General features: G+C 42.7%; 2 protein-coding genes across 4 annotated transcripts; one reads left to right on the top strand and one right to left on the bottom strand.

Annotated features, from left to right (window-relative positions):
- Positions 1 to 277: 277 nt before the first annotated feature.
- On the top strand, positions 278 to 10463 carry ENPP4 (ectonucleotide pyrophosphatase/phosphodiesterase 4). Of its 2 annotated transcripts, none has more exons than XM_074582025.1 (4): positions 278 to 493; positions 2213 to 3077; positions 4020 to 4190; positions 8552 to 10463. In XM_074582025.1, exons 2-4 carry the CDS (start codon positions 2255 to 2257, stop codon positions 8911 to 8913), a joined length of 1356 nt encoding a protein of 451 aa, XP_074438126.1. In that variant the 5' UTR covers positions 278 to 493; positions 2213 to 2254; the 3' UTR covers positions 8914 to 10463. The 2 variants fall into 2 exon arrangements, with proteins under 2 accessions (XP_074438126.1, XP_074438127.1); XM_074582026.1 differs by having other exon boundaries at positions 335 to 493; positions 8549 to 10463.
- A 3045-nt stretch (positions 10464 to 13508) lies between these two features.
- On the bottom strand, positions 13509 to 26517 carry ENPP5 (ectonucleotide pyrophosphatase/phosphodiesterase family member 5). Of its 2 annotated transcripts, none has more exons than XM_074582023.1 (4): positions 26410 to 26517; positions 22820 to 23689; positions 18733 to 18909; positions 13509 to 17335 (listed from the first exon to the last, which is right to left on the bottom strand). In XM_074582023.1, exons 2-4 carry the CDS (start codon positions 23640 to 23642, stop codon positions 16965 to 16967), a joined length of 1371 nt encoding a protein of 456 aa, XP_074438124.1. In that variant the 5' UTR covers positions 23643 to 23689; positions 26410 to 26517; the 3' UTR covers positions 13509 to 16964. The 2 variants fall into 2 exon arrangements, with proteins under 2 accessions (XP_074438124.1, XP_074438125.1); XM_074582024.1 differs by having other exon boundaries at positions 26398 to 26485.
- Positions 26518 to 27385: the final 868 nt, after the last annotated feature.

The raw sequence follows: 27385 nt of genomic DNA, 5'->3' as shown, positions 1-27385 counted from the left end.
CCCCATGGCTCCCCTCAATCCCCCATGGCTCCCCTCGGCTCCCCTCTCCTCAATCCCCCTCGGCTCCCCCTCAGACCCCTCGGCTCCCCCTCACCCCGGATCCCTCCAGCCCCCTCCGTATCTGACAGCGCCCCGCCCACCCCGGTGTAACCAATCGGAGCTTCCGCCAGCGGGCCCCCAGCCAATCGCATCCACCGAGCTCCCCCCGCTACCGCCGCTCCCCCCCCCCCTTCCGCCCCCCCCAAAAGCAGCTGCTCGCGCCGTTGCGGCCGCGAATGGTGGTTGGGGCCGCGCGGGCGGCGGGTGCGCAGGCGCGTTGCTTTCCCCCCCCGATCCCCCCCCCGAGTCGCAGCCGGTCACCTCTATCGCCGCGGAGCAGCGGGCCCTCACGGTGCGGCGGGGAGCGGGGCTGGGCCGCGGGACTTCCCCCCCCGCCCCGCTCCTTGGGGCTCGTACCGGCGGGTGGTCGCGCCTCCGCCGCCACGGTTTTCAGGTGAGGGGAAGAAAGGGGCGGGGGGGCCAGCTGCCGGAGCCCCCCCGGCCGAGCAGGGGAGCCGGGAGCCGCTTCGGGCTCCGGACGCTGAGTTTCCCCTCCGACGCCGCGGGAGCCGGGCCCGACCGACGGAGTTTGTAACGAGGAGGCGGCATCTTGTCGTGAGGGTTGGGGGCCGGGATAACTCCTTGGCTGACCGAACCGAGCAACTTGGGAAGCCGGTGGAGGGGTTCGGGAGCCGTAACGCTGCGATACAGAGTGTGAAAACACACACTTGGCGTCTTTGGAGTATTTCGGACCTATTGTTGTGGTCTTAGGTCTTAACACGCTATGAAAAACTCTGGTTCTGCTTTTTGAAGCACCTGACAATGTGAAACGGGCGTTTCTCTGTTCCATTCCTCATCTCTTTTTCTTTGTTTTTCCCCTTCTTTAAAGGGGCTGCGTGTTATAAGTCCTCTGTATTAGGAGATACCTTAATGCCGGCTTTGACGATCCTTTCTTCTAACACATGCATCTTCTGAAGAAGTTTCAGCTGTTGGTTGCGTGGGGGATGATTTCCCATGCTTTGAATTCCTCTCACTGCTATAGCTTTAGCTAACGTTAAAGCTACTTACGCTTTGAAAATAATACGCTCACAGCTTTACAGGGTTTGGCGGAAAGGGTTGAGAAGGGCCAGAAGTTATCACTACAATTAGGAAAATACCTGCTGTTCCTTCTAGAATCACTCCAGTTTATGCAAGCGAGATAAAGGAGAAATTTGCTGGAGTTGGGGGAGAATTTTAGTTCTCATTCGTGAGAAGTAAATACGCTCTCTAACAACATTGCAGAAGCTTTTGTGAAATCTGGAGCTTCACTTCCTTTTTCTTAAAGGTTTATAGAATAATTCTGGACCTTCTTGAACAAAGTGCACCTGTCACACATAATAAGTTTGGGGGCGGGGGGGAGAAGCTTACAAATCATACCTTGCATTCATAATAGTCACGAATTCCTTGGTGAGAAATACTTGCCTCATAGCTAAGGTTACTAATGATTTTTAAACTCTTTCTCTAGAGAGAGAGAAATGTGGTATGTAAAGAACAGGTTTAAATACTGTCATGGTAGATGTACAACAGCTTAGAAAGAAGACAGTCGCTCCTTACAGTTCCACGTATAGAGTAAGTAATGAGCAAACAGGAATGCTGAAAGGCTCAAAAGTCGTCCAGCAACTCGAGAGGGTGGAAACTCTGCAAGAGGAAAGGTGGGATCAAAAAGAAAAATTATAATTACAGTAGAAAATAAACTTCTGTCCTGAACAGTGATGTGTAAGCAGGTTTTAGAGTTGCACAGGACTCTTAAGTGTGGACCCAGAGTTGTTCAGGTGCTTGTGCTTGAACATGAGGAAAAATACTGATTGTCTGTCTTGGAGTGTAGAATTGTAATAAGACACACAGAAGGATGGAATTATTGCTTAAAAGAGAGAAAACAATTCTTCCTTTTGTTTAGTCTGGAATGAAAAAAAAATCTCATTGCTTATTTGTTTTAATATATGAAAAAGTATGACAATATATGAGAGACTTCTGAAGGCAGTAGGGAAATACACTGCTGACTTCAGTGGTTGTTTAGACTGGTGATTTTGCACCTCTATAACATCTATAAGGAAGATGTACATAATGCATAGCTAGTTAAACTGGTTCCAGTACAATTATTTTGTTACATGCCTTATCTTTTTTAATTTTCCAGGTGCATCTGATTACCTGCTGGAAATACTTTGAAGTATCAACAATGAACTCGATGTTAACATTACTTTTTTCTGGAATAGTTGCCTGTTGTGCTCACGCTACTGGGCATTCGGTATCCAGGTTACTCCTCGTGTCCTTTGATGGCTTCAGGGCTGACTACTTGGAAACCTATAAACTTCCTCATCTTCAGAAGTTCATTGCGGATGGTGTGCTTGTAAAACAAGTTACGAATGCTTTTATCACCAAGACTTTCCCAAACCATTATACCATAGTGACAGGCTTATATGAAGAAAGCCATGGCATCGTAGCTAATGACATGTATGATGCAGATGCCAAGAAAAAGTTTTCACAGTTCAATGATTCGGATCCCTTCTGGTGGAATGAGGCAATTCCAATTTGGGTAACAAATCAACAACAGAGAAATGGAGCAAGTGCTGCTGCAATGTGGCCTGGTACCGATGTAAGAATTAATGATACTACCCCTCAGTTCTTTATGAAGTATAACTTTTCAGTAACATTTGAGGAGAGAGTGGAGAAAATTGTTGCCTGGCTGAACAGCTCTAATCCAGTAGTCAGTTTTGCTACTTTATACTGGGAAGAACCAGATGCAAGTGGGCACAAGTATGGACCAGAGGACACTGAGAACATGCGCAAAGTATTAGAAGAAGTGGATAATCATATTGGTTTCCTTACTGATAAATTGAAGGCAGTCGGTTTGTGGGACACTATTAACATCATAATAACAAGCGATCATGGAATGGCCTCCTGTTCCGCAAAGAAGCTGATTATCCTGGATGAATGCATCGGTCGCAATAATTATACTCTGATAGACAAGAGTCCAGTTGCTGCAGTGCTGCCAAGGCAGAGTATGTTTTGGGGTTTTTTTAAGTCATACACAGAATTAAATCTTTTTTATCTTACTACTAAAAAGTATACCCTATGGTAGACTGTTCACATCTTTTGCAAAACCAGTGTAGTTCATATTGAAGAACTTTGACATAATTTAATGATTAAGCTAAAGAATGTTTGTCTACTTAGAAATTACTTTGTTTTGGTAATCAATGGGCCAAGGAGAGTTTTATGTCAAATTGCTGTGGGTGGTAGAGATGGTCCTGGTACAGCTTCATGAGAAAGTGGACAGGTACTTGGTATTCCTGCTCTCTTGTTGCTCACTTGGTCTATACGGTGGTAATTCGCAGTGAGCATAAAATAAACCCTCGTGTTTATTCAGAGTAAAAATTGTCACTGTCTAAACTTCCAAGTAAAAATCTAAACCCAGCTTTGATTGCTTTACGAGTTCTGTTTCTGTGAATGAAACTTCACTTTTCGTACTGTGAATTCAATTTTTGTATCTTGGAGTAGTTACTCCATGTCTTAAGTCATAACACTGCTGTGTCCGTAACTGTGGCCAGACTGAAGGAACTCTAATGAACAGAGTCATTTATACAGTAACAAAATTTAATACTGCTTTGGAATAAATATTGATTACTTTGGTATGTGATTTCTTTCTCTTGATTTCTCTGCTCGAATTTTGCCTTCCTCCCCCGCTAGCCCAGAGGGTAAGCTGAATTGTAGGCTCAAAACCACAGTTGTGAGATGCCTGATGTAAAATGAGAGCGAATTGTGAAATCCAACTCAATACATGTAGTATTTCATTAAGGCCATTAAAAAAATCCTTTCCTATGTGACTTTTAAAAAATAATTGTTTTGAAAAAAAATGGATTTTAGGTTTAATGACAGATATGCAACATTGCAGTAAATAGGACATAATTTTCAGCTGTTTAACATGCAGTTTTTTCTCTTGGCAGACAAGACAGACGTGTACAACTTACTGAAAACCTGCAACAGTCACATGAAAGTATATTTTAAGGAAGAAATTCCAGACAGATTTCATTATCGTCATAATAAGAGAATTCAACCCATAATTCTGGTTGCAGACGAAGGCTGGACAATCGTACAAAACGAATCGCTTTCAAAATGTAAGTGTGTTTTCCTCGTTTGTGTTTTTGGTGGCTTATGTTGGTAAACTCTTGTTTTTATTTTAGCCATCTGTAGGATGATGTTAGTTTAGAAAGTGGAGTCCTGGCACTGTAAATCTTTAGGAACATCTCAGCATTTTCTAGAATATTCTCAGCCCGAGCCTGGAGTGTTTTAACAGATGAGGAAGAGATGGGGAATATTTCGTTGGCTGAAACACCTTGTCAGGTTCAACTTAATAGCCTGAGGTACACTTTTAAGAGTTATCTTAGGCAAGTTAGCAGTCTGTCTCAAGCTTCCACAGGAGTGTGGTTTAGCGGGCTTTTGTATATAAAAAAAAATATCTAGGGGAGCATAAATTGAAGAATGCAAGACACAAATTTTAATGTTACAGTACATATACTAGGAAGCAAAAATAAATGGGAGGAAATACTAAAAAATAGGAATACAACCATAATGGTCAAAGAAGCCAGAGTTCTTCCTGGTAGGGGCATCAAATAGCGTGTTTTAAAGATAAAAAACAAAACAGATGTTACCTCACACAGCGCATTGCTAAGCTATGCACTTTCTTCCTGTTAGATGCTGTGAATGTCAAATTACATACATACGTATACGTGTGTGTGTGTATATATATATATTTCCAGGTGTTTCATATGCAGGGTTTTTTTGGCAGACAAGAGAGGCATGTGTAACTTACTGAAAAAATGTAACAGTCACGTGAAAGAATATATCTCAAAGAAGAAATTCCAGATAGATTTCATTATGATCATAATAGGAGAATTCAGCCCATAATTCTGGTTGCAGACGAAGGCTGGGTGTGTGTATGTATATGTGGGTGTTCAGAAAGCGATTGGACAAATTCATGGAAGAAAAATCCACCAATAAAAATTAAATACAGAGGTACCAACTCCCAGGAAGTTCCTGAGCAGCCAACATCTCAAGGCTGGTTGGGATGTCAGGGCTAACCCTGATGGGTACGTCCCAGACTCCCTGCTGTGACTGCTGTCAGAGACAGGATGCTGGGTCGTGTAAACTCCTGGTTTCACCCAGTTTGGTTGTTCTTACTGTCTGCCCTTTGCACATTTAAGTTCAAATTTCCTCAATATTTGTACAAAAGTACTACTTTTAATGTAAGATATGTTTACACTTAAATCCCTGAGGAAATTAGTTACAATCATCTTCAAATGGACAACACTTAGCACACGTGCTCTCTAATAGAGGTCTCTTTCTTGTTTATGGTTAGATTCAATTGCATGTAGCTAAAAATAGTTAATGAGAGTATATTTATAAGTAACAGCATTGTGTGAGTTGAGGTGAGTCACTTCTTGAAACAATTTTGCTAGCCAAGGCTTCCCAGAAGCAGGCAGGGGATGGTTTAGTCTAAAAGGCTGTTTAAGTATTTATTATACTTGTCATCATGGACAAAGTGGCAGCGCAATGACTGGCAAGTGTGCTGATAGAGTCATAAAATAGTTGGGGTGGGAAGGGACCTTTAAAGGTCATCTAGTCCAACCCCCCTGCCCTAAGCAGGGACATCTTGAACTAGATCAGGTTGCTCAGAGTCCCGTCCAACCTGACTTTGAATGTCTCCAGGGATGGGGCATCTACCACCTCTCTGGGCAACCTGGGCCAAGGTCTCACCACCCCCATTGTAAAAAAACTTCTTCCTTATATCTAGTCTGAATCTTCCCTCTTTTAGTTTAGAGCCATTACCCCTTGTCCTATCACTATAGGTCCTGCTAAAAAGTTTGTCTCAATCTTTCATGTAGGCCCCCTTTAGGTACGGGAAGGCTGCAGTAAGGTCTTCATGGAGCCTTCTCTTCTCCAACCCCAACTCTCTCAGCCTGTCCTCATAGCAGAGGTGCTCCAGCCCTCTGTTCATTTTTGTGGCCTCCTCTGGACCTGCCCCAATAGGTCAATATCTTTCCTGTGCTGAGGGCTCCAGAGCTGGATGCAGCACTTGCAGGATGGGTCTCATCAGAGTAGAGGGGCAGAATTATCTCCCTCAACCTGCTGGCCACACTGCTGGTGATGCAGCCCAGGGTGCGGTTGGGTATCTGCGCTGTGAGCGTGTGTTGTTGGCTTGTGTCCAGCTTTTCATCCACCATTGCTCCCAAGTCCTTCTTGGCAGGGCTGCTCTCAATCCCTTCATCCCCCAGCCTGTATTGATACTGGGAGTTGCCCCAACCCAGGTGCAGGACCCTGCACTTGGCCTTGTTGAACCTCATGAGGTTCACACGGGCCCACTTCCTGAGCTTGTCCAGGTCCCTCTGGATGGCATCCTGTCCTCCAGGTGTGTCATCCACGCAACTCATCTGGGTGTTGTCCATAAACTTGCTGAGGGGGCACGCAATCCTACTGTCTGTGTTATTGATGAAGGTACTGAACAGTACTGGTCCCAGTATGGACCCCTGAGGGACACCACTTGTCACTGATCTCCATCTGGACGTTGAGTTGTTGGCCACTACCCTCTGGGTGTGACCATCCAACCAATTCCTCATCCACCAAAGTCTGCCCATCAAATCCATATCTCTCCAATTTAGAGAGAAGGATGTTGTGGGGGACTGTGTCAAAGACCTTACAGAAGTCCAGATAGATGACGTCTGTAGCTCTGCCCTTGTCCACTGAAGTCGTAACTCCACCATAGAAGGCCACTAACTTGGTCAGGCAGAGCTTGCCCTGCTGATTGTCTCCAATCACCTCCCTGTCCTCCATATGCCTTATCATAGCTTCTTGGAGGTTCTGTTCCATGATCTCCCCAGGCACAGAGGTGAGGCTGACAGGTTGGTAGTTCCCAGGGTCCTCCTTTCTACCCCTGTTAAAAATGGATGCAGTGTTTCTCTTTTTCCAGTCACCAGGGACTTCACCTGACTGCCATGACTTTTGAAATATCATGGAGAGTGGCTTGGCAACTACACCAGCCAGTTGTCTTAGGGCTCGGGGATGCATCTCATCAGGTCCCATAGACTTCTGCATGTCTAGGTTCCTCAGATGGTCACAGACCTGATCTTCTCTTACAGTGGGAGGAACTTTTGCTCCCCCCAGCCCCTCCCCACACTCAAGAGGTGTGGGGAGAGAGGTTGCCCGTGAAGACTGAGGCAAGAAAGGCTGAGTACCTCAGCCACCTCCTTGTCCATTGTTACCAGTTTGCCAGTCTTGCTCATCAGGGGCAAAACCCAAAATTATGGTGGAGACACCAGCCACGGGTGTCAATACCTACACTATATCTAGCATTGTTAGTGCATACCTGCCTCCTACCTCCGAGGTTAAAGACAGGAAACCTCATTAGAGAGGGGACTTGGAACGGCTCTGTTCAAAACAAGCAAGTAGTAGAAGGAAAAAAAAATGTAATCAAGAAACATAGGATTGCGTTACAACAAACAAGCAAGATGTGGTGCAGTAGTATCTTTGTGGTAACGAACATAATGGTGGAAAACATTCAAAAAATGGAATATCGGAAGTATACTGAAGTGGTGAGTGTGACCTAATCAAGAGGAATCTTGATGTTTCACATTAGAAACTTGAGTGAAGCAGCCAAGGAGACAGTTCTTGGGAAGCTTGTTAAACTGTTAATAAGAAATTACCTCAAAACTCAATGCAGTCACTCAAATACTGTGCTGCGTGTGCTATGGGAAATTTTTGGCATCTTGGACAGATTTTTCAGGCGTGTTATTAGGAAATTTGACCATGGCTGCTTTTTAGCTGTTTATATTCTACCAAAAATCAGAGTATTTCTTAAAAACCTACCAAATGTCCAAGTACTGGTGACCTTGTAGCCATCAACGTTTTGTTGCATGTCTGTCACAGGCAGCGTGATCCTTTGGCTGTTTTGGGAGTTTGACTATTTGGGTATCCCTTCACATGAAGCACCTAATCTGATAAGCTTGATTTGAGGGTACTCAACATGCTTGAACTGAACACCACCAAGGGGAAAGTGCTTGGCTTTTAAGAAGTAATTAAAGTGTCTGCTTTGCAAGGGGGGAAATGTCTTTACAAAATCTGAGAAATACAAATCTGCATTCCAGCTACTGACTCGTTGTGGAGTGGCAACATCCTTTTCAACTTTGGCATGAGGAGCGGGAAGGGGAAAGCTGGAAATGTTGATGACTGAAAGGAAAAGAGAGAATGGAGGGGGGGGCTGGGAACCGTGGCTGAAGACTGGTATGGGAAAAGATTTCTGGGGATTGGGGAAAAGGGCAAGAACTCTGGGTTCCTTCAGTGTTCCATCCAACAGCTGCTTTTTATGCTCTGCACTAGTCTTTGGTTAAAATATATGCCTTTTGGGTGTTGGGGGGAGAGAGGGAGGGGAATACTTGATATGCAAACTGTGATGTTAACTCTTAACTTTGCATTTCTCCAGTAGGTGACCATGGCTATGACAACGCTCTCCCAAGCATGCATCCATTCCTGGCTGCTCGCGGACCTGCTTTTCATCGGGGTTACAAGCAGAGCACAATGAACAACGTTGATATTTACCCCATGATGTGCCACATCCTGGGACTGACACCACGACCGCACAATGGCACTTTCAGTAACACCAAGTGCTTGCTCGCTGACCAGTGGTGCATAAATCTCCCAGAAGCTATTGGGATAGTTATCGGGGCTTTTATGATACTGACTACTTTCACCTGCATTATAATAATCTCAAAGAATAGAGTAACTCCCCCGAGACCATTTTCCCGACTTCAGTTACAATACGACGATGACGATCCTTTAATTGGATAGCGCGTAGGGAGCCTCGCCTCGCTTGCTAAATAGTGATTTCAGGAAGAGAGTTTGAACTTGCGCTGGATGGCATTCTTTGATGCACTTTAACGGTATCTGTGTAAAATACTGTACAGCCCGATCTTGCTAACTTGTTTGTGCTACCTGACTAGTATTCCTGTAAAAATATTTCCATAACAAAATGGCGAACAGGTGGCTTTCTGCTGGAAGATAACGCTTAACAAAAGAAGGATGCTTAATTTTTCATTCAAGCCTTTGAACACTTTCAAAGTGAAATTCCAAAGTATGAACTAGCCCGGATAGAGTAAGTGAATTTTAACATTTGTAAATGGTAATTGGTTTTTTTTGTATTAAATTTAAATTAATGTTGACTTTTTCAGTGTTCTTGTACCTGTGTTGGAAAGAAGATTGTTTTTTATGAGAGTTAGAAGTTAGTTCTGTTTGGACAGTGTATTCTGATTTTGTTCTTAAATCTGGGGACAGAGGCTGTAGAGAAGATCCAGCCAGCCATATGACCAGAAGCTGGTGAGAAGGAAAAGAGAAGTCAGTAAGGAAAGAATTGGTGCATATCGCTTCTGCTTTGAGCAATAAAGTGCGTGGTTCAGCAGATTGACATCTCTAGATGTGTGTTTGTGGATGACTTAGTTCCACAGTTCCTGCGCTTGGGGAGTCAGGATGGTACTAGTCGTTTATCTCAAGGATGTCAATTTAATCTGAGAATCCTTGGATTCAGTTTAATGGGCTGTAGTAGTAAAATTACAGCTTCTGAACTCTGTGAAAAGTTTTTCAGGTGTAAACTCTGCTGAAGGTGGTTTTTTTAATAAAGGCGGTTGTGCCCTGTGTACCAGCTGATAATTATCTTTTGAAGGCTGTTATGGACTAGAAAGCAACAACTGAAAGTTTGAAATTCAGTCATCATGCAAGGATTCCAAACTCTTATTTTAAACCCTGGAAATCTAAAGTGGGAAAAAAAAAAAAGAATTTATTTTTTGATATGAGATCTGTTATCTGTGTTGTCTAAGTTGTACAGATAGAAAGTTCTGGTGAAGACCAGTGCTAATGTTCTCTTTATTGAAACTTTTGATTCCTTATTAATGGTCATGTCTAGTAACTTGCCATAAAAAAAAAAAAAAACCCAAACTTGATTTAAAAAGCCTTAGTGGCACCTTATGTTTTAGTGAGGAAAGAACATGAGGTCAAATTGTAAATGCTAAGCCAAAAAGAGAGCTACAGTTACCAAATCCTTTTCCTACAAGTTTGATGGTTTTAAGAACTGATAATTTGAAGTGAGAGTGCCGAGATACGTGGTAACACGCAACGTGTTTTCTTGTTCACAAGCGCAAATTCAATGCAATTTGGTATTAGCCAGAGAGTATTTTTTTTATTGATCCAACTGGGAAGATGGACTCTGGAGGGAAGGGGAAGTCTTAACTGCCCACTGAACAAAAATGCATTTGAGTTTTAAACATGACATGTGGAAGTTTTACTAAATCGTATCGTTGGCTCTGAGGATTCTCTCGTACTGAATAAAAACCTAATACAAAACCTAACCTGTTCTGCTTTTTTTTTTCCTCCTTCTTAAACTACTAGTTTCTATTTACTGACTGATGCTTTACTCTGGATTAATCTGAACTTGAAAGAACAAGTGGCCTGAGCACAGAAGTCGCTTTTCTCATCCTGCTGGAAGATTTAAAGTAATTACATAGAGTAAGAGATCAGGTTAATCTATGGAGTGAATGTTTTGCAGGCTAGAGATGCTGTAAAAGGGAGGATGCTTGAATTCCTCCTGTGGAGAGAGTTGTTAGGTTTTTGTAATTTTACTAATCAAGGCTGCCATCCTCAGAGGGTGTCAGACTTGCTGGGAGGTGCTTTGCGTCATCCTTACATGGAAAGGCTCGACTCAACTGAGTTATCGTTCTGGTGGACTTGGTAAGACTGAACTGTCCTGTCCTTGACCTGTGAGGGTTTTTTTCCAAGATGCTAAAACTGATTAGCACAGTATATGCTCCACTATTCTTCCCTTCCTCCTTCCCCTGAGTAGTTGTCGTAACAGCGCGTGATTGATGTGATTTCAGTTCCTCTGTACATCATCAGGCCAGCTGTCAAGGTTACCACGATGATTTTAATTACCAGAAATGTAAATGTTGACTGAAGTGCAATGTACATTCAAATATGAATATTGTTACAGATAGATAGGGAAATTTAGGTCGAAATGCATTTCTCCTTCTAGCTCTAGGTAGCCCCTTCTGATAAGAATTGCTACAGGCAGCTGAGCTCCTCTGAACCCAGAACGTGAGTGGTGGCGTCTAGCAGAAATCCTTATTACCCTCTACTCCTCCTCCCTTTAGCGTTGAGACTGAACAGTGCTCTTGTGGGAAGGGTTTAAAGAGAAAGTTTTAAGCATTAATTTTAATAATTTTAATTCAATAATTTAATTTTAATAAATTTAAATATTTCAAGTTATTAAGTATTAATAACTATAGTTTAGTTGCACTGCTAATTATTTTCAATTCCAAAGACTGCGGTGTGGTCTGGAAGAGTGCTGAGTATTCGTTCTGGCACAATTCTTTGCTGCTGGCAGGGAGGGTTTCAAAGTCGCTCTTGAACATCCAGGATTTCATACAGATCAGGTGCAAATCAAGAGAATCTAGAAAAACACCTTTTTCTCCTTAGAGACAAAGTTGATATATTTAAAGATGATTGTTTTAAAAAGCGTTAGTGCCTCAAACATGATGAAATGTTCCTTATACCTAATTACGGTTTGTTTGAATTATTGCTTGTGAAAGTCAGTGGCTGATTTCCTTTTGAATAAGTAATTCAAAACAGGAACATGAGAAGCTGTGGCTTCCCCCTTCCTCAAAGCAGTGATAAAAGCAGATAGATACCCTACAATAGTTTGTGACATTTCATGACTTTCTAAATATACGCAACTCTGGAACGTTCATACAAGGCATATTAATTTGGGGGAAGTTCTTGACACTTAAGCTATCACTGAAGTTTAGAAGGGAACAGGGGAAGTTTCTATCACCACTTCCCAGCAGTAAAGAGCAATGTTTCGTTACATGGATTGCCTCCATAAAGGAACTCTCAACACTGGGTAGAGAAACCTTAAAACATTCACCCCCTCTGGGTTTATACGGTTTTTGTCCATTAACACCAAGGAAACAGTTCCAGAATTGAGCTGATTTCAACTATGGGGCCAAACCACTTGTTTCAGGGGGAAAGTTTAACTTGCTATAAATTGAAAAGAATGTACTGCCTATGAAAATACACCAACATCACCATGTACCTCCAAGGATGAGACCACAGGGACAGATTTTTGCTCTAATATACATGGTACCCCCTTTTATTGCAAAAAATAGAGATTTGTTAACTTAATCTACTTAAATAACTTGAGGCCTACCAAGATGATTAGGGGACTGGAACATCTCTCTTATGAAGAAAGGCTGAGGGATTTGGGTCTCTTCAGTCTGGAAAAAAGACGGCTGAGGGGGGATCTTATCAACACTTATCAATACTTAAAGGGTGGGTGTCAGGAGGATGGGGCCAGGATCTTTTCAGTGGTGCCCAGTGACAGGACAAGAGGTAATGGGCACAAACTTGAGCATAGGAAGTTCCACCTAAACATGAGGAGGAACTTCTTTCCTGTGAGGGTGGCAGAGCCCTGGCACAGGCTGCCCAGAGAGGTGGTGGAGTCTCCGTCTCTGGAGACATTCCAACCCCGCCTGGACGCGTTCCTGTGCCACCTGCTCTGGGTGACCCTGCGCTGGCAGGGGGTTGGACTAGATGATCTCCAGAGGTGCCTTCCAACCCTATGATTCTATAAATAAGACTCAGATCAGGATTTCATTATGGAAAGGCCGTCCATTGGCAATGCTGCAGATACCGCTCTTGAGCTTACCATTTTCATGTGCTTGCAACGATTTTTTGTAGTCTAACATCTAATAAATGCTTACGTTACCTTTACTGTAGTACAAACATGCCATTTCTTGAAAGGTAGGTACAGCAGCACAGGTAGGGTCAAGACAGGATCCACAGTCGTTATTTAAGCAGGGAAGGAGATCTGGAAGTCAGCCTCTTATATTTGCATTTTAGAAAACAGCAGGACTCAACAACTGCATGTTTGTCATTCTTCCCACATACGGTTCAAGACTCTGTTGTTCCACACTTCTGAAAAGTCACGCTGCACAATCCTTCATATTATAATAGGCATTTTTGTGCCTTTGGGGTGTTTTGTTTGGGTTTTTTTTTTTGAGACCACATTTATTGTAAACAGCATTACTTCAGCTCTTTACCAAGAAATTCTGGAAGATTTTTTTTGATAAAAGAAACTATATTACCATTGTTGGTAACAGATAGCTGTTATTTCCATATATAGCAGCAAGGTGGGAAACAAGAGGTCTTTTATAAGAACTTTGATCTAAAATGCTTAAGTTCTATCCCACTTCCAGTTATTTTTAATAAAGGCATACACTATGCAGAGTACAAGAAACACCGGGATGCACAGGAGTTAAGGCCATTCCTCCCCCAACCATTCCCTCACAATTCAAGCTTTTTTCCCAGAAGCATTTTTAAATGAAGCAAACACTCGGTGCTTGATAGCGCTATAGCAAAGATATATTTCAAATTCAGCATTTCCGAACAGGAGGAAACAAAGAAAACGTTTGACATCTCACAGTGTGCTTCACAGGTCGACAACAAAAGACAAATCATGCAAGCTTCTGTTTCCAAGCTTAAGTTACAAGTAGTACACAGTGTGCTCGAATCCACTTTCCAATAAACTTGTTCATACATTATTAAAAGTATCACACACACAGAAACCAAATCCCACATCCTCCCCAAGCCAAAAGGTAGTCTGAATAAATCTCACATCAGAGAAAAAGTTGACATTCTTCTCCAGTGGCATTGTATGTGCTTTCAATTTCATTAAGCATACACCCAACAACTTAAAATTAACACTGGCTAGGCAAATATCCTGACAAGGTAACTACCCAAGAGGTACCTGCAAACACACCAAAGCAATAAACATGTTTACACCTAAACTGAAACACCCGAATGCTGAAAGATTCCCTTCAGTTTTCTACAGTTTCGTTTTACCCTCCTCAAAGAAGGGCCTTACAGTGCAATACAGAACTTTGACACTGAGAAGAGTTCTCATGTTCATGTTCCCAATCTGGTTTGAATATTATTCTTCCCAAACCCTTTGTTAGGGGAAACCTATTGCTCTTCCCCTTTGGCATGTTTGGGCAGGTAAGTCTAATTCCCAGGATGACCGAACAACACTGACCAACTTTGGCCCCTCATTAAAATCAGGGGTCACTTTGGCTGATGACAGAACTACACCTGTCACAATTAAAAAACCAGGAGTTTAATGAACACCTCTGAGATGACAATCCAGTTAGTTTTACATCCGCCATAAGCATTGCAATGAAATTACTGCAATAAGAAGAATTTCTATTAAAGCAGAATGTTCCAAAGTGAGAAAGTGTGTAACTGAAGTAGCTACAGGTAAGGATTATTGCATCTCCACTTTGCACTGTTACTCCCTTTACCAAGCCTCTAGATCTTTCTTTAAACGCACACTAAGTTTGGGCTACAAATCGTTTTTAAGTAAGTTGCAAATAAGCAAGAAAAGGTGGGCTCAATGCATCCATTTGCTATGTGCCAGCCACTTTTTGGAAGGTAACTAGGGAAGCGACTAGTAACAACTTAGACGTTTACGTTTTCTACTTCGACTTCCCCAGCCTCTCTAGAAACTACCGTGAACATTATTACTGCTTTCAGGTTGAAAAGCCCCTGCAGCATTCAGTTGTAGCTGGCACCAGCAAATTAAACTTAAGACACACCTAATGGTCAGCTCCGCTAAGAATCAGCTTTGCAGTGTCAGGCATGTCTACCCACACGCTTTCCTTCAGTGTTTTTGAAGAAAATGTCAATGTAGGAAAACAAGGCAGTACACGAACAGCAGGGTGGCAGAGATGAGTCAGATTAAGTTACACAGGACTTCACACATACCCTCAAATTAAGGGGCTGTCCTCCAACAAATCTGCTGGTTTCCTGCCTTCCTGAACCTACTCTTACAGCTAGACTTTCAGCATAGACCTTAAGTTGGAGTACTTCATTGCCTTCCCTCTCAAGCGTTCACTGCACTTAGCTGTGGTCTCTGAAAACTTTCCACATCTGTTTGCAAGTCAGGTTAATGCCAGGCAAGTGTCCCTGCCATCACGGAGGAATCCGACCGATTACTTCTGCCGCAGGGAGCAGCAGCCAGCGCGTGACATAGCACTGCAGAGTCACCACCGAAGCAGCGAGAAGTAAGGTCACTCCTGAACTCGCCTAGCTGTTCATTAAGTTTGGAATTAAGTTTGGAATTAAGTTCAGCAAAATGAGTTTTGTACACCAGTTAGTCAGCTTGTTGCAGCTCCTTGCGAAGTCTGCTAGCAACCCTCCCAGCTGCAGGACTGGACGGTTAGTCACACCTTTAGTTTGACAGAGCACAATGAAGTCCAAGATGTTCCCATCTTTGCCCTCCGCTGGGTGCTGTGGATAAGGCAATAAATTGCCCTTCACAGAAATACCAGACTGCGTATTTGTGTGAATTTTGAAGGAGTTTCTTTCTCCTTCAGGCATTGTACTCAGAGGCAAAGTACAAAGAAATACTCACACAGAGAAGGGGAAATAAAAATTCAGCTTTTAAACAAGTCTGACAACTAGACAACTTCTCTCACTTCATACCATGTTTTTCACACAAACATTAGTCAGCAGCTTCTTACCTGCCATTTATGTGAGCTCATCAAAAAAAAACACAACAGCAAGAAGATTTATTGCCCCACAAAAAAGAATCAGAGTAATACATAGCTTTGTTGACTGAGAATTAATAATTTTCCCTGATAGAGACTTTCCTCTGGAAGAACAAAGTCCAGCCAGATACCGTTTTTCATATTTGCTTTTTCAGATTTAAGAGTATATATGACTTAAGGTGTATATGGCTGTTCCTTTAATTGTATGTCTTAGCCTACTCATCAAATTCTAAGGTCCACCCAGATGTATCAGATGAAACACAAGACAGCAAGCCAAGCTCACGCCTGAGAAGAGTCTCCAGTAACGGGTCTGACATTACACCCAGCGACAAGCTTGACAGCGCTCTGAAACCAGCTTGTACATGTATGTTCCTTAACTGATTCATCAGCCTTACTCCGAAAGAACCCTCTTACCCCAGAAATAGAAAAGACTCGATCTGGATACACAGGTGTTGTGCTTGTACATGTCTTTAAACTGCCAGTCGCGTGGAACTCCTAGAAAATTTAGTCCAGCGTACAGGAAACAATAGAAAAAGTAAAGACCTACATTTGCATAAAATCATACCTAAAATTGTAAAGACCTATATTTACCTGAATTAAAAAAAATAACAACGAAGTAGTTTAATGCTGATTGCTAAAGGCAATACCACCCAGATTCATATTTAGGGGCTACAATTAACACAGTAGTTTAAAGAAATATGCCTAACTCTAAATTTAGACACTTAGCACTGCACGACCTATCTTAACAGTAAAGTTGTTTGCGGCAGGATTTAACCCACCAAGCTATCTGTAAGGGTGATCCATGCAAAAGCTTCCTTGGCAGGGAAGAAAAAAACCTAAAGAAGCATAGTCACATTCAGTGACTTGTTAGAATCTAAGAGACTTAAAAAAATCTCTCAAAGAAAAAAGAAATGGTGGGTTGCAAATTAAATCACCATGTAATAGTCTGTGAAGTGCACCTCAGTTGATGTTAAAAGTAGGTCAGAATGAGGTATTCAAGGCCTATTGTCACTACATGTCTACATAGGTATACAGCTTTCCAGGTTTACCTAGAATATTTTCAACCCCAGAAAGATTAAGTGGTTGTAGGGTGAAAAAGAAACGTGCTCTTCATCCACATACCTAGTATATACGGACTCCAGCGTACCAATGGATCAGCATCCATTTCCTTTTACTCCACATATGCTGATCCACCTCTATTTATTTTTTTTTTATAACCTTATTTTAAGCATCAAATAGTACCAAGTGTTATTAACCTTGCAACAGTGGCTGAGCAGCTTCAGTGTGTTGCAATTGCATGGTATTTGCCTGGGTGAGGATAAAATGCTTAACAAAAACTGCAATAAAAACCATAACAAGCAAGCTGCCCAGAAAGACTCCTGTAACAGTAGCATAGGTGTCTGCTCCAGAGGCTACAGGAACTTCTTCAGCAAGTACATCTTTCACAGCGTTGAACGAACCATTGTTTGGCAGTGGGTTAATACCAAGTAGATGGCACAACAATGGGTACAAGTCTGTAGCATTCATGACTTCCTTGGTGGCATTCTTTCTGAAAGCAGGCCCAACAGCCAACAAAATTGGATGCATTTCTGGTAACATGTTGTCATATCCATGATTACCAACTAGAAATAAACGACAGATAGAGGTCAATATTCTGAAGTTGCAAAACAAGCACTGAACCTTTTCCCAGAATTAGCGTAATGCAGAAAAGGAACAGCCATCATTTATTCTTGCAGAGGTTTAGAAGAATCATCTTGATCAACAGCACAAATGTCTCCTAGTAAATACCAAGTCTCAGAACTACAAAGAGAAGATGCCTTAAAAAAAAAAAAAGAATGGAGAGCATTATTTAAAAAAAAAGAAAAAGGAAAAACAAAAAGAGGTAAGCTGTAACAGCAGCAGTAACAGCACTGTCAATGGCATGGCTACATCCAACTTTCCTTGATCTTCCTCAAGGACAAACTCCAACTTTGCAACTGGAACAGATCTCTTAGAAAAAAAAAAAAAAAAAAAAAACACACACAAAAAAACCCCCACCCACCCACCCACCTCAAAAAACCAACATGTCTGTCTGACTCCTAATAGCAGCCAGAACAAGGGAAAAGCTCACAGGTCTCACTAGACGGTCTCCAGTGCCCCTTCCTTACAGGGGCACTAAAAATTCTGAACAAGTAAAAAAACATCAAGGCACAAAAAGCTGTTCTCATCAGCTATCAACAACTGAAAAACTTGTTAAGTCTCGCAGGTAACGCTCTTATGCTTCATAACCAGCAGCAAAGTTTAAAAGGTTTTCAATTAAGAAACTTAAGAACTGACCATACGACACCTATATTTTTCCTTCTAACTAACCAAAAGTTACCGTTTACTGTCTCCATTCTACCTATAATAAATCTCAAAATGCCAAGCAATGAACTTGAGCAGGTTTTTTTCCTCCAAATCACCTAGAATACATCTTACCCTATAAGGCAAATGAAAATCACTGGTGTACAGTGACACAACATTCAAAGACCATTTCTAGCAACAGAACAAGGTGACTGTAAGTGTAGGCATCCACAGAAGTTGAGGACTTTCAGAAAGCATTCTTGTATTTCCAACAGAACCCTTCTCCAGTAAATAAACAGTACATGATAAAACAAGGCTATTCATCCTCTACTTGACAAGTTCAGTCGCCACTTCTTTCTTTTTTAATGTCTCAGGAAGTGCTTGTCAGTTTGCTAGATCTCGCAAGAAGACCTCAAGTATGTGGCCACTAAATCACGTGAATGATCTTATCTCAGTAAGTGTAGTTTTTAGCAACGGTAAATCCAGTTCCCCTCCCCTAATAGTAGTATGTTTCCCATCCCATCAGGAAAAAAAAAATAATTATAAATTCTACATGGTTAGCTTCAGAGTTTTCCCTCCCAGTCTTAAAAGAAAAGTAAAATGAAAATTAACATTGGTTGAGATTGGGAGAGAAAGTACCGTGTAAGCTCTCTGACTAGGAAGACATAGCAAAACACTGTAAAGACAGAATACTTACATTGAAAACCGTCAGACTTATTATATACGATTTCCCATCCTTTATCAGCCACTGCTAAGATTGGCTGAATTTTACTGTTGTGTTTGTAATGTAATCTATCTGGAATCTGCTCCTTTTTATATACAGTCATGTTGGGATGTGCATTGGCCAAAGCTTCATATACTTCATCCAGTTTGCCTTCAAAGAAACAAAAAAACAAAACTTAAACATGCTGATATGTTTACTGAACTCATCAGTAGTTCAAATACCATCAAAAGAAGAAGGCAAAATGCACTTCCCCAAAAGCTAATTATAGCTGTAAGAGACAACAGCGGATTACTGTGAGAAATCCAGAGCGTCACTCGCACCTGGCATCAGACTTCACAGCCTATTCCTAAGCAGTAAGTGCCTCGCTAATTTTAGTAAAACCCCTCATTTCATACTTATCAGAATGTAAGCTTCTCACAAGAATGAGTTAGAAGGCATTCAGTTAAGTCTCACAGAAAAGAAACCAGCTCCTCCTAACTCCATGCAAAGCCTGAAAGCAAGAAGATACCTCCTAAACGTGTTTACGAGGTAATGTGCGCATTAAGGCCATATTCTGTCTTTCCCCCAGTTGGCTACGATGACAAGTGACACTTTTTATTTATTTTAAAGCAGTTTAATTGTTAGTTGCTCTCCTTTAAAAGGCCAAATTGGGCAGCCACTTTGTTTCTTGGCATCTCTTGAAACTTATTTTGGAGTGAACCCAACTATTTATTTCTCCTCCCACAAGGTGCTCCAGTAAACAGCTACATATTTGACCTCATTTAATTCCCAGTTTTGATCTCCTACCATTTTGATGCAAGTTTAGCCAATTTAGAAGGGTAGCTAGTTTGTTGCTACGCACCATGTAACATCACAATATTAGCAATTAATTGCCTAGGGATAAGGAAAACTAGCTTGCATTACTCTTTCAATGGAAGCCCTCAGTTCACAGTCCAGATGCCACCAACACGTTAGGAGCCATACAACGATTGCAGAGGCCAAGCAGGGAACACATGACAAACACACGAAGGGACAGGCTGGACTGGCAGATGGAGACGGCACTTTTGGTCTAGAACCATCAGCCAGTCTGTGTATTAAATAACAACTAGCAGCACTACCTACTCCTCTGCATTCTTAGTGTCTACTGCTTTCCCTTCCCTAATCATCTACTGCGTGGTGAGCGTAAACCCTCAAGAGCTGTACTAACACTACCAAATAAATAGGCATTATTCAGCCTCAATTCTTAATTTGCATATTTCCAGTTTCTGAGCTTTGCTTTCCAGAAAAAGTCACTGAACAGCCAGACAGCAGTTGGACAATCTGCAACACCAGTGCACAGAAAGGAGGAACAGGACACACAGACAGGAACACAAAAGCAAGTTCAGGAATCTACATCTGAGCAAGTTTTTTCAATCCCCCCCTGCTCTATTTGAGCACAGATTCCTATTGAGGGCTATGCAGCGCATATAACCGACTTCTGTTATGCACCAAATAACTCAGCTCCATGACTTATTTCAGTACTTTGTGCCACACACACGCACGATTCAGTCGGACAGCCGAGTTCACAGCTAATCTGCAGGCCACTTTCAGCACTACAAAGCTCAGCTGGAAGATGTTGACATTTTCTTTGTGGCCAACACCGACGTTTTTAGCAGACGAGTGAGATTAAAGCACATCCTGTCATTTTGACTTATCGTTTCTCGCTAGTTCCGCCTTCACAGCCTGCTGTACATCCTGCAGCGGGTGTTCCTGCGAGCGACCTCTTCTCTGACTGCCTGTCCCAACAAATGGTCACCTTGAGGACCACAAGAACAACTTAATTTGACTCGAGACACTGCCTGAAGTAAACCAAGGATAAAATCCCGTCTACCATTTACAGCGTGCATGGAGTTTTGAATACACCTTAGGAAAAAAAAAACAGTTTGGGAAGAGGTGCCCAATGCCTTGAAAGAAACCATCTTCATCTCCCCCTCAGTTCCTAGAATCCAATATAGAAATTCCGGAGGAGAACTGGAAATAGATTAATGTATAATGTTTCTTAACTCCAATTGGCATAAAAAAAAGAATCACCAAACTTAAGAAATACAATAAAGGTCAAGATGAGACAGCAAAAGTGCAGATATGATAGAGAAAGTTACAGCAACAAGAAAAGGGACTCCAATCTAGCATTTCTAGTCCGATATTAGTAACAAAATTAATTTTGTTATGCCACTTCTTTATACAGGATAACAGGGAGGAGAAGCCCCCAATACAGCAAACTATGATTTTACACTAAATTAATTATTTGAATTAATATATCTACATTAAACGCAAGAAAAAGGCCACCATCACCAGCTGTGCTACAGGTACCATCTTCGTGAGCACATAATTAGTTCCGCACTCAGTAATACACTCACATGGTTAAATAATGGCTTTAATCCACCTCTCAGGGAAGAAATATGCAGCCAAACAGTTAAAGTAGCAGAAATCGCTGCATTTTTAAACGTTCAAAGCTTTTTCTCAATGTCTCCCTAAGTTTTACCATTCCCTTGGTTTAAGCAAGACAAATGGAATAACCATTGAAGAATCAGTCTTACGTACTTAGTTATATTCATCACTAATATTATATGAATAATATAATATTGAATTCATATTCCTTATGAATATGAATAGTAACACACTTATAGTACTTAAGTTATTTCATAGCCACACTGAGAATGAAGCTCATTGTTTCATAACAAAAATTACAGCTGGTAACACAGAAGGAAGGAATTTTAGCTGGGCTGAAAACTAATTCTTTTTTACCGGTAGCGTAATAAATATCTGAACCTCTGGGCAAAACTGAATCCAAGCTATTTCTGAAATCCATCAAAATGGCTTTTTTACTATTCTGTCATCTAGTTGCTGCAGAGATACTATTTCTTTTCAGCATTTAACAGACAGGAGAATCAGGTTACGCATCTTCAAGTTCTCATTTACTGCGTTAGGGATGTTTCAGCACTAAAGTTTACTTTTACAACTCCTTTGTTTGGTAATGAGAACCTCTTGGTCAACCATGGTTGTCTTCATTAGGTGGGAGCTCCCAAACTCGGCTCCTCTATCACCACTGAGAGAAACAGTGCCCAGCTACAAGCAGCCGAATGTGCTCAGGCAGCAAACGATCCCAGTTTGGGCACACTGACACTTTAGTCTGGAGTATTCCTCAAACTAGAAGTGACAAGAGACATTTGTCTACACATTTAAAGGTAACTTAAGTCTGCAAAATACCCTCCCCACTGCGGCATTAAATACACAGTGCCATCCATTAGTGATGCAAATGTCATGGAAATCTTAAAAAAACACCTTTTTAGAAGGCCACCTTAAAACTCAACTTCCAAATTAGCACCCCTGCCCCCACAAAAAAATGCTATTTTCCAGGTTATCGCACTCGCACCAAGTAGTTATAACTTTCGATATAAATATCGATCAAAATAAAGAGCAGCACATATACATCAGTGACACTAAACATACACCTGACACTTAAGGAACTCTTCAACGACCGCAACCAGACTTCAGCTTTCGATTCCAATAGTATTCTTCCCCATCATTACCATGATAAAACTGGTATGAACATAACTGGCTGGCTGTTCAGCACGACAGGGAAAATAAAGTGAACTACAATAGCTGTCAGCTACTGAGATAGCGAACACGGGCTTTCTTTTTATCAAAGGTTCCCATCTGGTTTCAGTTTACTGTTAGAAATCTAATTCTTCCACTATGGCTTTAGCATCTTGATGAAAGGCAAGATAAGTAACATTCAGTTGTTATCTATCTAGAACGCCATTCATGCTTGATAGTGCCGTTAGATTATTTTACTTCTCGTAAGAAGTGAAGGATATTTGGCAATATTAGTCAACAACAGATAGATTTGCTCAGTTTTCATTTCAGAAAGTTAATGCAGGCTTTTCGCAGAGCTAGCAAAAATAACAAAGAAGTGATCCTGCAAGTACTCCTTGTTCAAGGCTGATGTTCTACTGACCACCACTTCAGTTAAGGAACGAAGTCTATAAAACTTCAATAATCAAGTATTTTCTTCAGAGAATTTTACTGCTATAACTCCTACCTTCTTTTGGCAAAATAGCTACTGCAGGAGAATGGTCAATGACTGTATACAGCTCTCTATTCACATACTGATCAAGCTCAATGAGTCTTTCCGAGGAGGACTGGGACATTCCATGATCACTTGTGATTATGACATTTATCACATCCCACAGCTTCGCTTTCTTCAGTTCAGACATAAGATAACCCAGCTTTTTGTCAACATCACTAATTATCGGTCCCATCAGTGGGTTTTCTGGGCCCAGAATATGGCCCATCTCATCAGGCTGTTCCCAATATAGGAGACCAAAGTTTATGGGTTCTTCTGATGTAAACCAGTCAATAAGCCTAGCAACTCTATCTTCAAAGGAAACGGATTCATTGTAGGGCATATAATATGTAGGAAAGACTCCATGTATTTTCACATCTGTTCCAGGCCACATAGCTGCTCCGGTTTTATGTCCTTCCCTCTGGTTCGTTACCCATATTGGGCTGGCTTCTTCCCAGAACTTGGAGTTATAGACATCCATTTTGTTCATAGAGAAAGTTTTGTTCAGAATAGGATCATACATCTCATTAGCAACTATACCGTGGCTTTCTGCATAGAGACCGGTCACCATTGTATAATGATTAGGGTACGTTTTTGTTATAAACACATTAGTGACCTGTTTGACATGAACACCATTCTCCATGGCATAATGAAAATTGGGAGTTGAGACTTTGTAGATGTAATCCCATCGAAATCCATCAAAAGATACTAGCAACACCCTGGACTGGGCTGGCTGGAGAAACAATGCACTTGGAAGAAATAGGAAGAAAACTGCCAGGACTTTCCAGTAACAGATCATGGCTATTCTGGACGGTATTCATCCCCTCTTCTGAGGCAACATGGCATCTGTTGAGCAGAGACAAAAGATTTGTTTGCATTAACCTGTTTGTCAAAGTCATAACTTAGTTTTAAGAATGAGTAGCTAAAAAATTCCTTAGGCATTTATACAGTTTGCCTTACTAATACTGAGCACTCCAAACATAGGAACGAGACCTTTTACTTGTCAGTTATATTGATATCTCAATTTCAGAGATGGGAAGTGAGACACTACAATTTGTTGAATGAAACACAGCTGGCAAAGCAACTTCTTTATGGAACACCACTGCCCAACCTCTTCCTTTTTTCTTCCTGCTCCCAATACACAGGAACTCCTGCTCTTGCAATCTGACAACTTTTCAAATATTTTCTGTACTCAAAGTTGTAAGAAACCATCCTATGAGAAAGCTTTGGCTTGTTAAAGGTTAAGATGTAAACAAGGGCAGTTCTCACCTTGATAATAACAAGGTCGAACCCCACCAGAACTTTATAACCCTCATTAAATTCTCTGGAGCATTACTTCTCTTCTGCGCAAGCGTGGCACAGACACACAGTGTCACATGGCAGAGCAGCCGATGGGAGCAGAAGTACACACTGGAACTGGAGGACTCTGCGCCTGCACAGCTCCCACCAGGGAGGGGGGACCAGCTAGAAACCATCACAGCTTCTCAGCCCTGACACTCGGTATGGGATTACTAAATGTGCTGAGGGCAAAATCCAGTGGAGAAACTCACAAATAAGCTTTGAATTTCAGATACAGGATTATATCCACTACAAGGTTTTGCTGCTTAAAAGGTGTCAGATCAAGAGTTAGACAAACAAAATGCTGGGAAACTGTTGTTCCTGCTCTTCATCACATCTCTAACCTGATCGCACTTCCCTACAAAACCTACCTCTTATTGATCAACTAATTCTGATGCTTACTACCAAAGGTCACTCCTAGTGTACAGACAGCTTTACAAACAAGTCATACAAGTCAGTGTCCAGCTTAAGTTCTCCTAACTAACTACTTAAGTCTCTGAATGGACTGGAAAGAAGTGGCTGAAAGATTCAGCGGTACAGTTGTGAGCCACTGGAAAAACTACATCTTTCAAGTCAAATGCTACTGCTACCTGAGCGCAAGCAGAATGAAGCATGCAAGACACAAGAAATATGATGCAAATCCCATCCATGAACTGCATGAGATGATGACCACTACACACTGTACCCTAAAGCATTTGCTCCCTAGATAAACATTCAACACTAATTCTGGTCATTCGACTCAAGGAATATTTACTATTCCTAGCTACAACTTGCATTCCTTATCCAATAGCATGACACATTACACATAGCTTCATATTGTATTGGGTTGTACTCCCCTGCCCCAGCTTCCCTCTGCCCTTCCCAAACACTTGCTTGTTCAAAACTCAGTTACCTGACCCAAAATAAGTTGCCTCTAAGTACCCTCTCACAGGATTTTCCCATCTGTAACCGACCTAAAATTTCACGCTAATATTCCTCACTTCTTGCCCAACAGCATCAGTCAACCACAAGACCAGACACTGTTCAATCCAGTTCTGCACGTGGGCTGTACTGACACTCCACACAGTTCCCTTTAGGCTCCCATTTTTCAGCAATCCTCTGGAACCAGTCACTACTGAAATTTGGCTGGAAAACAGTTGATTGTGTAACCAATAAATCCATATTAATATCCGAAGCGCATAAATATCCTAGCTAATATAAAAAGTTACAGCATAACAAGCATCTGAATACCGCTACAATGATGGAATAGGATTTGTCATTTTGATAGAACACAAGATATTCTCCATGGGAATTTTTCTTACTTTGATTCCCCAACTAGATCTCTCATACATATATACACGCACACTGGGAAACAGTGTTCGGCATTGCTGACTTGCAGGTAGTCAAACGTTGCACTGAACCTCTGCGTCTCCCAAAATTAAAATCCAGGCCTACAGCCCTGCTAAGAACAAACTGACACTCCAGAGGCATAACTCCTCTTTCAGCAAACACCACATACCCAAAGGCTACAGAATTGCTTGCTTTCACCCAGTGTGGGATTTCTTTCAGCTGAATCCAAAGGAATAACAGAACACGCTGTTGTGCCCATCTGAACGCCACCCACCAAATTAAGCGTAGCCCATGGCTGCGTCATAAATCCCCCCTTCTGGGGAGCGACAAGTATGAATTTGGGTTCTCTGAATTTTATACAGTTTACGATGCCAACATCACCTAAACCTTTAATGGCATATTTTTAATAAATAATGAATAATGGGGTTTTTTCAAGGCCTTCCTACATTGGTCTTTGCTGGATACAAGCTGAGCAGGTCTCTGCAGAAACCCAGCCCCACAGAGCACAGCTCGGGGGTCCTGAGGGGGTTCTGGTGGGACAAAGTGTCCGATTGCCCAAGGCAGGGAGCTGCCACACAGATGGACAGACGGGCGGCCAGACAGGCAGACAGGCAAGTACCCAGGGACCCGTTCAGCAGCCAGAGGAGCTCAGCACACAGACGAATGCCAAGGCCAGGCCGCCACAGCCGCCCCCAACGGCGGCTAGAGATCTCTGTGGAGGGTTTATCTCGCCCTGAAGAACCCCACGTACCGAGGAACCCCTCGACACGCACAGCATCCCCCACCGAGGCCCACGCAGGCCTAGCGAACTGTCCCTATCCCCCCACAGCCCCTCGGCCCGAGCTGCCCTGGCTCCCGCCGCCCCGCGGCGTCCTCCCCTCCCTCACCTCAGCCGTTACCTGCCAGCGGCGGAGCAACGCTACCCCTCGACCGCCTCACCGGGGCGGACACGCAGGACGCACGTAACGCCGCGCTGGGAGTGGCCGGTGGGGCTGTCAATCACCGCCGGGTAACGGTCGCGCCGCCGTGAGTGGGCGGCAGGGCAGGGCGGGGCGGGGCCTCCGTGAGGGGCGGCCGTGAGGGGCGGGGCCTCCGTGAGGGGCGGCCGCGAGGGGCGGCCGTGAGGGGCGGTGGCGTCGTGATGGGCGGCCGTGATGGGCCTTCTCAGGCCGCTGTGGTGGCGGCGGGTGTCGGTGTTGTCGGTTGTACGAACGCTGTGAGCGGTGGGTGACTCTTCCCGGGTGCCCCCGAGGCAGCTCCCGGGGGAAGCACCGGGTCCCTCCCGCGCTGGAGGGAGGCGGCCCCGGCGGTTTATCTGCCGCCTTGAGGAGCAGAGCCGCTTGGCGAGAGCCCCGGGTTGCCGGTAGGGCACCTGGGCAGGCCTAAAGATGGGCAAGGTGTGAAGGGTGTCGGTGTGTGTGGTGGAATTGCTTTAAATAGACGAGAAACAGGGCGCAGGCTGGGCCTTCTGTGCTTTGACCTGACAGTAAAGGCAAGGAGCAAAATTAACTTTCTGGATATCGGCAAGTGCTTCTTGGGTTTAAAAAAAAGTTACAGGATCATGGAGTGGTCTAGGTTGGACAGGACTTTTAAGATCATCGAATCCAACCATCAGCCTAACACTGACACAACCACCACCAAACCGTGTCCCTCAGCACCACATCTACCCGACTGTTAAATACCTCCAGGGATGGCGATTCCACCACTTGCCTGGAAAATTTATTTTGATTTGGGTGTTTTTCTGTCTGCTTTTTTTCTCCTCTTGTGTTCTGAGGCTCTAAATTTTCCATTTTTTTCCCTGGCAGGTACTTTTCCCCACGTTGCGATGTTCAAGACCCATAGCCATGCCTTGGAACGAGGAGGACAATCCCTTTA

This window comes from Larus michahellis, chromosome 3 (genome assembly GCF_964199755.1).
Source record: "Larus michahellis chromosome 3, bLarMic1.1, whole genome shotgun sequence".
Classification (NCBI taxonomy): domain Eukaryota; kingdom Metazoa; phylum Chordata; class Aves; order Charadriiformes; family Laridae; genus Larus; species Larus michahellis.
The sequence above is the reverse complement of the archived record's forward strand: the minus strand, read 5'-3'. Positions and strand labels throughout refer to the sequence as shown.

Bases quoted from the DNA above. Each gene is read 5' to 3' on its own strand.
- ENPP4 (XM_074582026.1), top strand. From the start codon at position 2,255: ATGAACTCGATGTTAACATTACTTTTTTCTGGAATAGTTGCCTGTTGT. The intron at 3,078-4,019 runs GTATGTTTTGGG...TTCTCTTGGCAG, and splicing joins TGCAGTGCTGCCAAGGCAGA to ACAAGACAGACGTGTACAAC. The intron at 4,191-8,548 runs GTAAGTGTGTTT...GCATTTCTCCAG, and splicing joins AAACGAATCGCTTTCAAAAT to TAGGTGACCATGGCTATGAC.
- ENPP5 (XM_074582023.1), bottom strand. From the start codon at position 23,642: ATGATCTGTTACTGGAAAGTCCTGGCAGTTTTCTTCCTATTTCTTCCA. The intron at 18,910-22,819 runs GTAGGAGTTATA...GTTTCTTTGAAG, and splicing joins AGCTATTTTGCCAAAAGAAG to GCAAACTGGATGAAGTATAT. The intron at 17,336-18,732 runs GTAAGTATTCTG...GTTTATTTCTAG, and splicing joins TAAGTCTGACGGTTTTCAAT to TTGGTAATCATGGATATGAC.